The 14,780-nt window shown below is 37.5% G+C and overlaps 2 protein-coding genes across 2 annotated transcripts in view; both read right to left on the reverse strand.

Annotated features, from left to right (window-relative positions):
- LOC117655512 (tyrosine 3-monooxygenase-like) overlaps window positions 1-1,435 on the reverse strand; it is a 36,787-nt gene extending 35,352 nt beyond the window's left edge. Inside the window, exon 1 of the mRNA XM_034403044.2 lies at window positions 967-1,435. Coding sequence (XP_034258935.1) covers window positions 967-1,092 — 126 coding nt within the window. The 5' untranslated portion in view covers window positions 1,093-1,435. The remainder of the gene's footprint in view (window positions 1-966) is intronic.
- Window positions 1,436-5,188: 3,753 nt separating this feature from the next.
- PAH (phenylalanine hydroxylase) overlaps window positions 5,189-14,780 on the reverse strand; it is a 41,693-nt gene continuing 32,101 nt past the window's right edge. Inside the window, exons 6-13 of the mRNA XM_034403042.3 lie at window positions 12,706-12,902; window positions 12,390-12,525; window positions 11,828-11,897; window positions 10,905-10,961; window positions 10,309-10,404; window positions 9,547-9,680; window positions 8,382-8,497; window positions 5,189-6,913 (exon numbers count right to left, since the gene is read on the reverse strand). Coding sequence (XP_034258933.1) covers window positions 6,870-6,913; window positions 8,382-8,497; window positions 9,547-9,680; window positions 10,309-10,404; window positions 10,905-10,961; window positions 11,828-11,897; window positions 12,390-12,525; window positions 12,706-12,902 — 850 coding nt within the window. The 3' untranslated portion in view covers window positions 5,189-6,869. The remainder of the gene's footprint in view (window positions 6,914-8,381; window positions 8,498-9,546; window positions 9,681-10,308; window positions 10,405-10,904; window positions 10,962-11,827; window positions 11,898-12,389; window positions 12,526-12,705; window positions 12,903-14,780) is intronic.

Below are 14,780 nucleotides of genomic sequence, written 5' to 3' on the forward strand. Positions count from 1 at the left end.
CAATTCCCAAGATTTCTTATTTATTTTCACACAGAGAAGATACAACCACAAAACTCTCCAATAGATCTGAATTATGCTTTGAATTCTATCTTTGAAAGATGCTTCAGAGTGTGCAAAGTTTGAACCAAACCTTAAGCCAGCTATATCTTTTGCCTGTAGATGTACAATAGTTCAGGAAAAAAAGTAGTTACTCCTGAGAAATAGAATTATTGTTGTTGTTCTCTACTTCTCCTTTAAGTTGAAGAGTGCTGATATAAGGTAAAAGATAAAAATGGGTTTAAATCTGGCAGATACCTCACGAGAAAGAGTACAAGAACAGTCATGAGCCGGCAGAGATGCAGTAGGAGGTATGCCGTTACAATTAAAACAACTAGCACTAGATTTAAATTCCCATCCAGCTCCAAAGAAATCTTGGACTAGTTAGTTTGTCTGTTAAAGTCATCCCACAGAACTGTCATTAGGATAACACAACTAGGAAGGAAGAAACAGTATCTCTGCTACCTTGAACTCTTTGGAAGAAACCCATGATGGGAATTTGATGAAATTAGTAGCAGGAATAGTAGTGAATGAATGTGCATGAAACATCCAAACAGCATGGTTGCAAAAATAAATAAATAAATCCAAATACCCGTGTGAAATATATTAATGCAGTTTCCCCTTATCATTTGCTTTCTAAACGGGCTGGGTATCTATTGATTTAATAATTTCACACAGCAGGAAATCCAGCCGATCTTGAACTATGAAATTCAGGTAAAGTATGCAAGGAGCTGCTTTCAGTGTCAGCTTTCTACAGCCTATTTCCTTCCAACTATCACTTCCATTCATCCGGCTCTTAGACTGGAGAAGTTCCCTCCCTTTCTTTTTTCTTTTCAAACCGGGAAGCACCGAACCCCAAGCTTGAAGGGCTTTTCAGAAGACACAAGGTGCGAACCTGTGGGGAGAAGACAGAACTTTCAACAGGTGTACCTCGAAAACTCGAAGTGTCTTGGAGATGCTGCTTTTCTTCTTGTGGCTCAGGGCGAAGGTGAAGATCACCGTAGCGCTCCGCTCTTCTCTTTTCCCAGCCAGATCCCGAGACCGCTGCGCCTCCATCTCTCTCGACTTTGCGAGCGATCCCAAAGCGCTCCTGGCCGGCAAGATCTCTCGCGAAGGAGACGGCGGTGTCCCCGACAGGATCTATCTACTCAGCTGCCCAAACGCGTCTTCTAGGAGCGCGGCGGTGGAGTTGTGTACTTGCTGCGGGCCGGGGAGAACTGGGACGGGATCCTCCAGTATGGGGGAGGAGGTGGGTTCCCGTAATGCTTCCTCCTTCTTTCAATTGAATGCCTTCCAATCGCATCAACGTGAGGCCGTCTGGGGATGGGGGGGGGGAGGAATCCAGTACATCCGGAAGGTACCAGATTGGGGGAGTCTTTGGCACGCGATCGACCCACACTGTCTTAACCATCATAGGGACTCTGTTTCCGAGGGAAATAACTCTCCCCCTTAAAATGGTTTGACAGTAACTTTTTGCGGTTCTTGCATTGTAGTGTAATGCTGGGCTCCCGCGCGCGCACACACACACACACACACACACGCACACCGGCTATGTGCCAATTTTGCCTATTTTTTAACTGACTGCTAGCTGCTTTGAGAACCATATGTGTTCAGAGACGTCTAGAAACGACTCCCCTTCCCCCCCACCTACCCCCCCCACCCAAAAAATAGGGTAAGGAGAAAATTCGATCGCTGTCCTCAGAATGCTTAGGCTCAAAACATTTAAATAGCTTTATTCTGATTGTGTGAACATCACTCCTTTCCCCACCACCCTCCTGCTCCAGTACAAGAAAGATGCTGTTGGCTGTCAATTAGATTGACCTGCTGTAGTGGGTAAAAAAAGCCCATTCAGTCGCATTCGCACCGCAGTCTGGGTTTGCCTGGAATTACAAATTGTTGCAACAAATTGTTCCCGACGTTGTAGGGAAACCTAGATATTATTATTATTATTATTTGATATTCTGTGATTCCGAGCATCATATAATTTGTTTGAGAAAGCAGATAATAGGAACGCAGCAGTTGTGCTTCTTTGTTTGTTTTTTGCTTTAATTTATATGCTGCCCTTCTCCGGAGACTCAGGGCGATTTACAATGCGTTAAGCAATAGCCTTCATACTTTTGTATATTTTATACAAAGTCAGCTTATTGCCCCCACAACTGGGTCCTCAATTTACCTACCTTAGAAAGGATGGAAGGCTGAGTCAACCTTGAGCCTGGGGAGATTCGAACTTGCAGTAATTGCAGGCAGCTGGTGTTAAATTACAGTGCTTAGTCTGCAGAGCTATCCAGTTGTGCTTCTTTGTTGGGGGTTTATGGATAAACGTGACCTCTAAGTGTGGGTTCTTCAGTTGACTTGGTAGGAATTCCACGGAATTCCGTGGGATTTTACCACAAGGCAGATGGTGGCATCAGGGAAGCAACCTTGGCTCAAAAGGCTCTGAGGAAGATTTGCAGCGTAAAATAATTTGAATTTAAGTATCAAGCAAACGAAATGAAATCAGACGTGATTTCTGCTTTTTGGCTTTCTGTCAAAGACATCTACAAATTGTTTTATTAAATGCATCTTAAAATCAATTGCATTAATAGACTCCTTTATAAATGTGATCCCCCCCAACCCCTTCCTCAACAATACCCATTTTCTTATGTCATTTCATTTACCTCTCTCTAAACTACTCTTAGCCCTTCCGGGTTTTTTTTTTTTTTTTTGGTTTGTTTTTTTTAAACCACCCTTCATCTGTTCTTTATATGGAGAGGGATAATCTGGGTGAGATATGCCCAATTCCTTGATATTGTCTTGGCAAATAAATACAAAAATATCACGGAGAAAATCAATGCAGACATTGCACGAGAGAATCTTACTTGAAACCTTCAAGGAATAAACTCTTCAATGCAAACAACACCTGCACGATTTTTGCAAAGCCTATGAACCTTCAGTAAATTTTATTTCACCTAAACCCAGATCCCAAACATGTGTTTAAGGTACTGAAGAGCCGTCTTAATATCCCGTTGCCCAAGACTGAAACACTTCAATACCAATTCAAAGCGGTTGGGCACCATTTCATCCTTCACCCTATACGGGCAATCGCAAAATTCGTAGCGGCACCGCGGTGCTGTCCTCGGTGCTGAAAAATGCTCATTGACAGCTGAATCCACACCGGTGGATTAAATTGGCAGAGTTCTCTTTGGTATTTATGATTAGCTTCTCCAGTTAGTTTTCATTTAAGAGGTGATAAATGTGTTTGTGTATCTCTGTATATCATTGTGAAGCACAATTTCTTCAAGATAGTACACAAATCTGGTTCTGAGGAGGGCTGCTAATTATTAGTTTTTGGTTATTAAATCCTTGATTTGAATGCAATTTAATTTAAATTTGAATGCAATGTAACTTAAGCTGTAATATATAGTATGCATATATTAATGTGCCATAATTTTTAAAACTTGACATATATTAACCAATTTATGGGAAACCGAAATGTTATTTCTAAAAGTATTTTAGAAGGAAAATAAATATTTTATTGATAATTGTTATTTTGTTTACATTGTTATTTACTTGGAAATCCAGGAGACCTAAAGGGATCTAATTGGCTTAAGTAACATAGTAATAACAATATAAAATTTTATCATCAAAATTTCAAGAGTGTAACTGATAGATGATAGCGCTATAAATTTAGTAGTGGAATATAATCATAATAAAAATGTTAATCAAATAATATATAAGCACATTTATGATTTATGGATATTTATAATACTAGTTGGAGCTTTAAACATTAGTTCAATTAATTGCAATTTTATTGAGAAAAGCACGTTCAAGAAAATCCCAGAAAGTAGAAGGAGAATTCCAAGAATTTCTCTATGGGAGACAGATTTTAAAATATTGATAAAATAAATAAAGGTATAAATCCCAGAAAGTAGAAGGAGAATTCCAAGAATTTCTCTATGGGAGACAGATTTTAAAATATTGATAAAATAAATAAAGGTATAAATTTCCCGTATTAAAAGAAATTGGTTGGTTGTATGCTGAACAAAAATTGCTTCATGACATACAAGGAATATAAGTCTATCTCATAAAATATGAATTAGTCATTTTCTCAATAGGTTTAATGAGATTAAAGTATTAAGTAATTATATTTTGAAATTTATTCTTGTATTCATGCCTATATTGGCTAGCATTACAACAGCCCTAATCCCAGGTGATTTTTTTTCAGATACCTCTGAGCTTTAGTGATCGTTATAATTAAGGAGAACATCCAATCTTAATTAATTTGCTCTTTTTTGCCACAACCTTGGAAAACATGGACATAATTCAGCCATGAAAAGCAATGTTTTATGAGCTGAAATAATACTTATTAAGAGCCTAGCAATTGCATTTCATATTACTACTAGGCAATGAAATCTTAAACATCCAATTAAATGTAATCCCATAATAAAGAAAATAAAGGCTGCAGACTGCATTGATTTAAAAAGTTAATTAGATCATTAGTTGAATCATATGAAATGAAAATCATGTGGCTTCTCATATATTTATTCAGTTTATCTTCATAATTCCTTTTTTCTTATTAGATATATAATGCCAATAGAAAATTCCATTTTCCAGTAACTTCAAACTAGTTCACAACATAACCCCAGGATGGTGAACCTATGGCACGCATGCCCAAAGTGACATGCTGAGCCATGTCGCCTGGCATGTGCAGCATCACCCATTCCTCTTCTGGGTTTCTGGTGCACATGCACATGCGACAATCAGCTGGCCTTTGTGTGTGTGGCAGTGTTGGAAACTGGAAGAGCTGGTCTTCCATTTTCTGGCATGAGCATGTGCACCAGCCAGCTGATCAGTGCATGCGCATCCGTGGCAGTAACCAGAAGACTTGCTGGCTGGCACGCATGCACACACAGGAAATCAGCAGTATCTTATCCGGTGTGCGCATGCCACCTGGGCAGCTCCTCTTCCTGGTAGCTGCCCTGATGAGTGTGTGCGTGCGTGCGAAGCAAGCGTGCATGTGCGAAGTGCTCCCTTTTTGGCATTGGTGCCATGCGCACACATGCGCTCCCTTTTTGGCACTCAGTGCCAAAAAAATTCACCATCACTGACATAGCCTCTCCTTCACTTGTGGACTACCAGATTATATTCCATCATAAAATCACTTATACATATACTTTGACAAATCTTTTTATTAACTCAGTTACATCTATTCCTACTTTAACATGAACCATCAAAATTTCACTGAAAATGAATTTAAAATATAAGACAATTGTAATGAATATATTAATTTTAGAGAATAACTATTATGAAAACCCTTAGGTTCCATGCACAAAAATAGCAAAGGTATTGCATTTAATTGAAACAATTATACATTTTAAATATTGGTTTAAGAAAAATATGATAAACATTTGGATTAATTTTTTTTCTACAAATTGGCTAGCAATAAAGAACTTAAATGTAAGTATAGTTGTTTAAAATGTTTAGCTTTACATTAGCCAGTGTTTGAATCATTTGAATAAGGGTATCAATGTACATTCTTCTTCAGATGATCAATGTACATAATCTATATACATTTAAAGATAGCAGTAAAAATTGGATTTTCCCCTGCAAAGCATGAATTTGCAGACATATGTAGCACAGATATATTCTGCCAGTGAATTTTTTTTTTTTTTAAATTTGATTTATATGCCACCCTTCTCTGGAGACTCAGGGCGGCTTACAATGCATTAAGCAATAGCCTTCATACTTTTGTATATTTTATACAAAGTCAGCTTATTGCCCCCACAAACTGGGTCCTCATTTAACCTACCTTAGAAAGGATGGAAGGCTGAGTCAACCTTGAGCCTTGGAGAGATTCGAACCAGCAGAAATTGCAGACAGCTGTGTTAATAACAGGGTGCGTATACCACTGTACTATCAAGGCTCTTGATAGTTAGTTCTACCAGCAAAAATACATCCGTAGAATGTGTAAAATGTAAAGTGTAGAATGGGACAGAGTTGTAGGTAGGACACGAGTATTGAAAGAAAAAAATATATTTGCACAGCATGCTGGACTTTTGCATGTCACCATTATCTCCTTCCCGATAGATTACCTATGGAACTTTACATCAATCCCTGTTGATCAATTTAAAATATTTATCTTTAACATGTTGGACATTATTATACAATTGTACATGATACCTAACATCAACAGAATCTTCACATCTGATTCATAGATAATTAGCACTGTAAGAAAGTAAAAGTAAAATTAATAAAGACTTCAAAAGGTATGGATACAATGTAGCTTCCTGAATTCTTTCCAGAGATGCATCGCAATTTTTTTTTAAAAAAAAATGTGCTCAAGCATGTTTTCTGCAACCTTTCAATTTCACTCTTTCTTTTGCCAATTCTTCTCCTACCCCAACTTTGGTCCCCTTCCATAACATTTTCAGAGAGTTGCCCTGCTGATAGAGTCTTGATCACCTTCACAATGTTATATTGGATTGGAAAGAATAAAAGCACTTGATTAAATGCACTTCCAAAATGCAAAGCTCTTATATAAAATATGAATTAAATCTTTTCTACTATTTTCCTACTATTTTCCTTTTTTAATTATATACGCTGCATTGGTTTATATCAGGACTTAGTGTAACAATATAAACACTATCCTATAGAAATCATGTTTGAAAGGCCTAGTTCCTAGCTAAAGAGTTATTTATATTAATTTTGTAGAGATTTATATGATCATATCAAAATCTGGAGAGGGATTTATGTATAGATATACATATAAACATATTATATATTAGATTTTGTTACTTTTCTGCAATATATGTTAATTATGAGCAAACTGTCTTGGTTAAAAGAAAAAAAAAGTTTCACTTGATCTTCTGGAGAGCATTGCGAAGAAGTTCCATTTCATCTGCAAAGAAATCAAGAAAAATGCAAGTTTCACTTTGCTTTATATGTGCTACATCTGCATGTTAACTTTTTCTTCATGGAGTAGAAGTCAGTGCATATGAAGCTATGCATAATTTATCTTGTCAGTAGAGATAATGATGCAGAGATTACTGGGCAAACAAAAGAAAACATAGTGCAGTCCAGAGGTGGGTTTCAGCAGGTTCTGACCAGTTCTGGAGAACCGGTAGCAGAAATTTTGAGTAGTTTGGAGAACCAGTAGTAAACATTTTACTGGCCCCACCCCCATCTATTCTCTGCCTTCCAAGTCCCAGCTGATCGGAGGAAATGGGGATTTTGCAGTATCCTTCCCCTGGATTGGGGAGGGAATGGAGATTTTATAGTATCCTTCCCTTGCCACGCCCACCAAGCCATGCCACGCCCACCAAGCCACACCCACAGAACCGGTAGTAAAAAAATTTGAAACCCACCACTGGTACAATCTTATGGGGAGAATGCAAAGCGGACAATACAGGTAGTCCTCGACTTACAACAGTTCATTTACTGACCGTTCAAAGTTGAATGGCATTGAAAAAAGTGACTTATGACCGTTTTTCACATTTATGACAGTTACAGCATCCTTGTGGTCACGGGCTCAAAATTCAGATGCTTGGGAACTGGTTCCTATTTATGATGGTTGCAGTGTCCCAGGGCCATGTGATCCCCTTTTGGTGACCTTCTGACAAGCAAAGCCAATGGGAAAGCCAGATTCACTTAACAACCGTGTTACTAACTGCAGTGATTCACTTAACAAATATGGCAAGAAAAGTCGTGAGGCGGGACAAAGCTCACTTAACAAATTTCTCACTTAGCAACATAAATCCTGGGCTCCATTGTGGTTATAAGTCCAGGACTACCTACGTATGTGTTTGGAGGAAATGTATTGAATGACTTATGAAGAAGAAAATCAACTGTGCTACAACTGTAAATTTATAGTCTATAGATTCCATATAACATAAAAGCTCCCACTCACACAAGAATCTTTTTTGTGCACAAACAACCATTAGTAAACACTTTTTCAGATCTTCAGATCTTTAATAGGAAACTATTAAAAATACGTTGTTGAGGCTGATAAACAGCAAAAAATGCATACGGTCTACAAAAATACATTCATTATGAAACTCCTCTGAATTCCAGGAGAAAATGAATATATCTGTCATTGCAATCTAAACACAAAAACGTTTATTTTAAATATGCTACTAGAATTGGAATAAAAATAATATGTTTTTCAATTTGTTATGAACCTGAAAGTCATGATACGTGATTCCATCTATCTTATATAGTGTTTCAAAATGCATCCAAAGTCAAACATCCATTTCTTTGTACACAAGGAACTATTAGTTGAATAAAATGAAAAGGCAAATCAGACATATAAAAGATTCTTGGCTGGCATCCGAGCAAACCCATTCAAGGTTCTGAAATTAAGTACTTACTGCCAATAGCATCTGATAAATTCTTTAATTGCTTGATATTGTCCAAAACCTCAATTCTTTCAGTATATGGATTATAACGGACTGAAAACGGACGTGAAATCGTTGAGGCGTATTTTCTGTAAATGCAGAGCAAATATTTAAAGGCAGCCATATGTTCAGGGTTTTTTTGGTGAAATGTCCTTCTTTATAGCTAGGAACTGTATGATTTGTTTGAAATGGAAAGATGAACGATAAAGCTGAGATCTTGTGCAATAAATAAAAACTATTATGCATATCTTACTGATGGAATATAAGCTATGTCTTTCCTTTGATATGGGGACAAAATGGGGACCGTTTCGTTTGTTTTTGCTCTTTCATGTATTTCGTACAGTATCAATTTCTCAGTCTTCTCTTGCAGTGTATCCCTTGGTCCAACTTCTCTGGGTTATCATTTACCTCACAGGTGAGCTTTTATTAATAACTTTGAAATTCCTCTTTCAAATTAAAGATTTTTAAGGTAGCTGGCAGTAAACCTACAGTAGTGGCCAAAATTGTGGAAACCTTCTGGGAAAAGTCTATTTTCTAAAACTAGCTAATAACACCACTTTCTTTTGGAGTAGTACCATAAAATTATATATCAAGGAAAAGATAATTTAATCAAGAATGTAATGCAATAACTTTTATGAAGGATTTGCTATTAGAATAGAAGTTACAGTATAAAGAAAAGTGAAACATGTAGAAAAAACGAGATATACAGAAATTATCGCCATAGAAAAAAATGAGATATACAAAAACTATCACCATGTCAGTTAATACTTAGTTGGGTAACCTTTAGCATGAATTACAGCCTTACAATGTCTGCCCATGGAGTGAACCAAGTCTTTCAGTTCTGCAGCTGTTATAATGTGAAACCAAGATTGAATGATTGCTTCTATTAACTGGGTTTTATTGTTGGATTGCTTCTGACTAGCACGTTTCTTTAGTTGGCTCCATAGATTTTCAATTGGGTTAAGGTCTGGGCTATTCCCAGGCCATTCCAGCAGTGGAATATGATTATCTTGAAACTCAAAAAAAAAAAAAAGTGGTGTTATTAGCCATTGAATCTCAAAAATATACTTTTCCCAAAAGGTTTCCACAATTTTGGCCACTACTGTATGGTTTTGATAGTAATCTAAGCAGATCGTACCTTAACTTTTGTTTTGCGTCTTCAAAACTTTCAGCTACATAGTAAACAGGCTGGAATTCAGTAACTGGATATTTTTGAACTGCAGTCTTTTCCAAGATGAGAGGTTCAGTGACAGGTTTATCTGACAGAGAGTACTAAAGGAAAAGAACGGAAGGTTTTTAAATAGAAATTATTGTTGCTGCCACAGTTTAAGCTTAGTAAGGTCTAATAATTCTTTCCAGTATTGAACATGAATGGGGAGTGTCATTGTAGAGAGCCGCGGTGGTGGAGTGGTTAGAATGCAGTACTTCAGGCTACTTCTGCTGATCACTGGCTGCCAGCAGTTTGGCAGATTGAATCTCACCAGGCTCAAGGTTGACTCAGCCTTCCATCCTTCCAAGGTGGATAAAATGAGGACCCAGATTGTTGGGGGGCAATAGGCTGACTCTGTAAACCGCTTAGAGAGGGCTGGAAAGCACTGTGAAGCAGTATATAATTCTAAGTGCTATTGCTATTGTATTATAGTCAAGTATACAGAGAAGAAGAGAGAGCAGTACATGATGTCACAGTGACTTTTTTCCCAGGAAACAGAATAGCTTATATTTGAAAATTGGGAGAATAAGCCTTTCGAGGATCAAGAAGAAGACAATAAGAAACCGGGAAAAAAGCTACCAAATTTAAACTGGGTTACATTTGAAACAAAGCTACATAAACATCACCGTGCCAAATTTTATTTTGCAGAAAGATTCATCAACTTCATTTGCAGAAATCATGAATTCATACCTGCAGTTCCCCATAAGATGACAACAGACCAGCACCATAAGCCTTAACTGCGTTGCCTTCTTTACAGAGGCCAAATTCCACAGTGAACCAGTAAACCTGAAATAAAATAGTGCAGAGTTTATTGTTACTGTTGCCTACAGAGTTTCTGATGATGCTGAAACAAGTCTATGAAATAAATAAAAGAAATAAAATGATTTATAGTAATGAAAATTTTGTTCTATAAATAGTTCATGAATGGATACTTTCTTGATGATTTTATTGTCAATTAATAATGGTTAGTTGTTTATTTGGGTAAGAGCCTGACTCTTTGCATATAACTAACCTTCAAAAATGCTATGATTTGTTTTACTGTATATAAAATGCCAGTGTATTAATGGTTATAATCTTTTGGTAAACATTTCAAGCTTATAAAAGTACTACAATAGGTAATGAGTTTTTAATGATTAGCTACATTAATATAATGTACATATTGTGTAAAAATGAATTATTTTTCAAGGAGGAGTTTCAAGATAATTCTGAAACCAATCAGCCAAGAACTTTCACTCCATATTAATTGCAGGATATGACTGAAGCTATTATCAAAATTCAACACTGACCGTTGCAAGTTTCTCAATATAATCATCTGGAGCTCCTAGAGAAGCCAACCCAATCTCCTGTAAAAGCAAAACATTTTCAGTTTCTTATTTTTATTGTCATCTACACAATCACTGCACACACAGATACACAACTTTTTTAAATCTGAAAATGAAAGAAAGGAGAGAAATTGTCAAGAATATTTCTGCTTGTAAATTATATTTCTTTCCAACAGAGGGAATCACAGATATTGTTATGTATGTAACGTGTAGAGGAAAAATAAAAGTGCATGTGTGTAACATGCATAAAAAGGGTGTGCCTTCACTTCCATGTTAGCAACTCCCCCCCTTCTTTAAAATAAGCCCTAACAGTTTTGATTTAGGATAAAGTAAGATTGGACATTTCAATAAAAATAACAGAAAACATTAAATCAAAAAGGTAGTCCTGATTAAAATGATCTAATAACAATAGAATCAATAGAGCAAAGTTGCAGAAGTGACTGCCCGGGAAGGCTCCTGGATTGGGGCTGAAAGGTGAAAGCAGAAGCCGTATGTTCCATCCCATATTTGGGTAGACCAGGTTGCCCTGATAGACCAGTCTTACCAGAAAAACACCAACAGAGCCGAGCCGAGCCGAGCCGAGCCGAGCCAAGCCAAGCCAAGCCAAGACAAAGCCAAGCCAAGACAAGCCAAGACAAGCCAAGATAAGCCAAGCCAAGCCAAGCCAAGCCAAGCCAAGCCAAGCCAAGCCAAGCCAAGACAAGACAAGACAAGACAAGACAAGACAAGACAAGACAAGACAAGACATAACCATCAACCTCAGGCCTGGGACCAAAGTCAGGTTTTTCAAAGTTTTCTGGATCCCTTGGACAGATAATGGATTATCTTCTGCCTGTGTGAACCTCCTGCTAGTCAACTGTTAACATTAAAATTTAGCTTTTACTTACTTGAGAAAACTGAGCAAAACTAGGGTCAGCAAATAGAGGGACGTGTCCTAGGAGTTCATGGCAAACATCACTAAAAGAAAATATAAATCAGTATGAAAACATTCAGATGAGATGTGTTTCTGAGAGGGACTAATACATTAGAAGAATCCTGTTATTTCAATAAACTACTGCTAGGAGAAACAATGTGATTTGCTACATATGTTTTGGACTTCTTTCAAGCTTAGCCAGCCAAAAGCAAGAGATTGCAAGAATTTTGGCCAAAAATATCTGGATTATACCAGATTACCTGATTTACCTTGCTAAACGTATATATGTGTAATCAGGTAGAATTAACACTTCCCTACCATGGCTTCCTTCCCTTTCTTCCTTATTCTTTGTTGTGCCAACTTATAGACGCATGACTGCTAAACAAAAATCAATAATCTCTGGAGAATATTCATACATATTCTATAAAGTTTTATGCACATTTCTGTACTGTCTTGGTCCACTTCCCCTTTGATCATGCATAATATTCTAGGCTTCCAAGCATAATACATAATACTTTACAAGACGAAATACATACGGTTCAGGTGTATACATTGGTTTTGATGAATGGCGAATGTACTGCGTAGAGTGAAATACTCTAAAAGCCAAGCCACCCAAAAAATCTCGAGATGAAAGAAGACCAGCCACAGGTCGTAAGCGAAATCCAGTGCAGCCTTGAAAGAACAGAAAAGTTCTAGATTGTGACTTCAGATTTAGCTATGTTCTAAAGTTCAGTTCAACATTTCTTATTCAGAAATCATTGAGTTACTTACTTCTAGAAACAGAATTGCAGTCTGATTGCGTCTGATACACAAGCCACATTTATATCGGATTTTCAAGCACTATTTACTTACTTCTCAAAAAGTTTGAGACATCTTCAAGCTGGGGGATGTTATCCTCTTGGTAGCCGCAGTATTTTTCCAGGAGTGGAAACACATGATTGTGTTCATAGCAAGCATGAGTAGGGTAGAGAGTCTTCAGCTCCCTAAAGACTATCCCCCATGTCTTCTTCTCTTCCTCAGTGTAAGTCACCCTGGGTATAGGTTGCCCACTGAAAGGGAAGTAAAAAAAAATACCTACATTCCCATCTTATCAACATCAACTCTGATTCAATTCATTCAATCTGATGTCTGTGGCAGTGGCAGATCTTTACAGGTGAGGCGGGGAAAGTAATCATGATGATGAACTTTTTGCTGCAGTGTGTTCATTCGTGTGTCCTTTGATTCTTCCATTGTACATTTAAGCAACTTTATGCCAATATTCAACACACATCCCGTCGCCAAATCTACAATTGCTTATAGGTCAAACAGATATAAGACACCCCAAAGGTTAATGTATGCTAAAATTCTCCTTACTGATAAACACTATATTCTGGTTCAAACAGCCCTGACAGTTTGATTACTGCTATGAGTTTATCATGAGCCACAGTGGCACAGTGCTTAGAATGCAGTACTGCAGGCTACTTCTGCTGACTGCTGGCTGCCTGCAATTTGGCAGTTCAAATCTCACCAGGCTCGAGGTTGACTCAGCCTTCCATCCTTCTGAGGTGGGTAAAATGAGAACCCAGATTGTTGGGGGCAATGTGCTGGCTCTGTAAATTGCTTAGAGAGGGCTGTAAAACCACTGTAAAGCAGTATATAAGTCTAAGTGATATTGCTATTGCTATCATGTTTTTCACATATTAAACTTGTTGTGGAATAATCAGAGTCCTGTTCATTTTATCCCAGTCTGCTATATCCATATGAAGTTGTCTTCTATTGGATCAAAATGATATTATGCTGAACTTGCAATTTCTGAAAACATTTTTCCATGGACAGAAGGTTGCTTGTTAGGCTTATTATCAGATATTTTGGGGCTTTCTTCACTGTGAAGCAGTAGAGGGTGTTACTACTGGGATTTCTGTTTCCCACTAAGCAATCTTTCCATTTCTCTGAGCCTTCTGTAGTTACCCAAATCCTTCCATTTTCCACCATTCAGTCAGAACTGAGGAAGCTTCTTGGATGAGAAGCAAAACATCTTCAAGGAAAAACAAAGCCCGGTTGCCTTTTTGAAAATGCACCTTCCCAAACTTGCCAAAATAAAATAGGCTGATAGGATCTTCAACCAAGTTTGAAGAGAAGTGTAGAAAGTCAGGACAGATACAACTCTCCAAAGAGACAGTTGTATAATAAGACAGGGCATTCCTTGGCCATCTTATAATGCAGCAAATCAAGAACATCATGCTCCATCCATCAAAATATTATGGAAAAAATCTCTCCTCCATCGAAATAAATTTTGAAAACAAATTATCTTTCTTCTGAATGACAGGGAAAAAAATGTAACAGGATGTTTCAGCACAGCATTAGGTTGAATTATTTACCCATGTCAGTTTTTATTGCAATCTTCCCCAATCTGATGCAGTTCTGAGAACTTCCAGAATTCCCAGTCAGCAGGTAGATCAGGTAAATAAGTGCACAAAGCAACAATAGAAAATTCAAACCTACTTTTACTATAAGAAGAACAGACATGTTCTTTCAACAATTTCTCTTTGCTCCTTGCAGAAGAGATGAACATTTACAGTCATCTCTTTTGCCCTACCAAGAGGTTTAAAAAATGCTTCGTAATGAGGTCCTTCTTGTGATGGACTTTTAAAAAGCTGCAGCAAACAAGCAATTGCTCCACACACAGTTGGGTCCTAATTCCCAAAATGTTCCAGCATGAGACCATCTGGGGTAACATGAGCAATTTTAATATTTGAGAAGATGCAGAAAAGGAGACAGTAAAGAACACTGCTGGAATCCCAGAAGGATATGATAGTCCCTTATCCACTCTATTATTTAGGATTGAATTACCTGGATTTAGGAAAACAAAAACACCTGTTGGGGATTAATTCTTAAGAAACATCAGCACCATTCCCAACTTCCTTACTTCCTCACTATGCAGTAACAGT

The sequence above is a fragment of the Pantherophis guttatus genome, chromosome 7 (assembly GCF_059756535.1).
Source record: "Pantherophis guttatus breed Tessera chromosome 7, ASM5975653v1, whole genome shotgun sequence".
NCBI lineage: Eukaryota > Metazoa > Chordata > Lepidosauria > Squamata > Colubridae > Pantherophis > Pantherophis guttatus.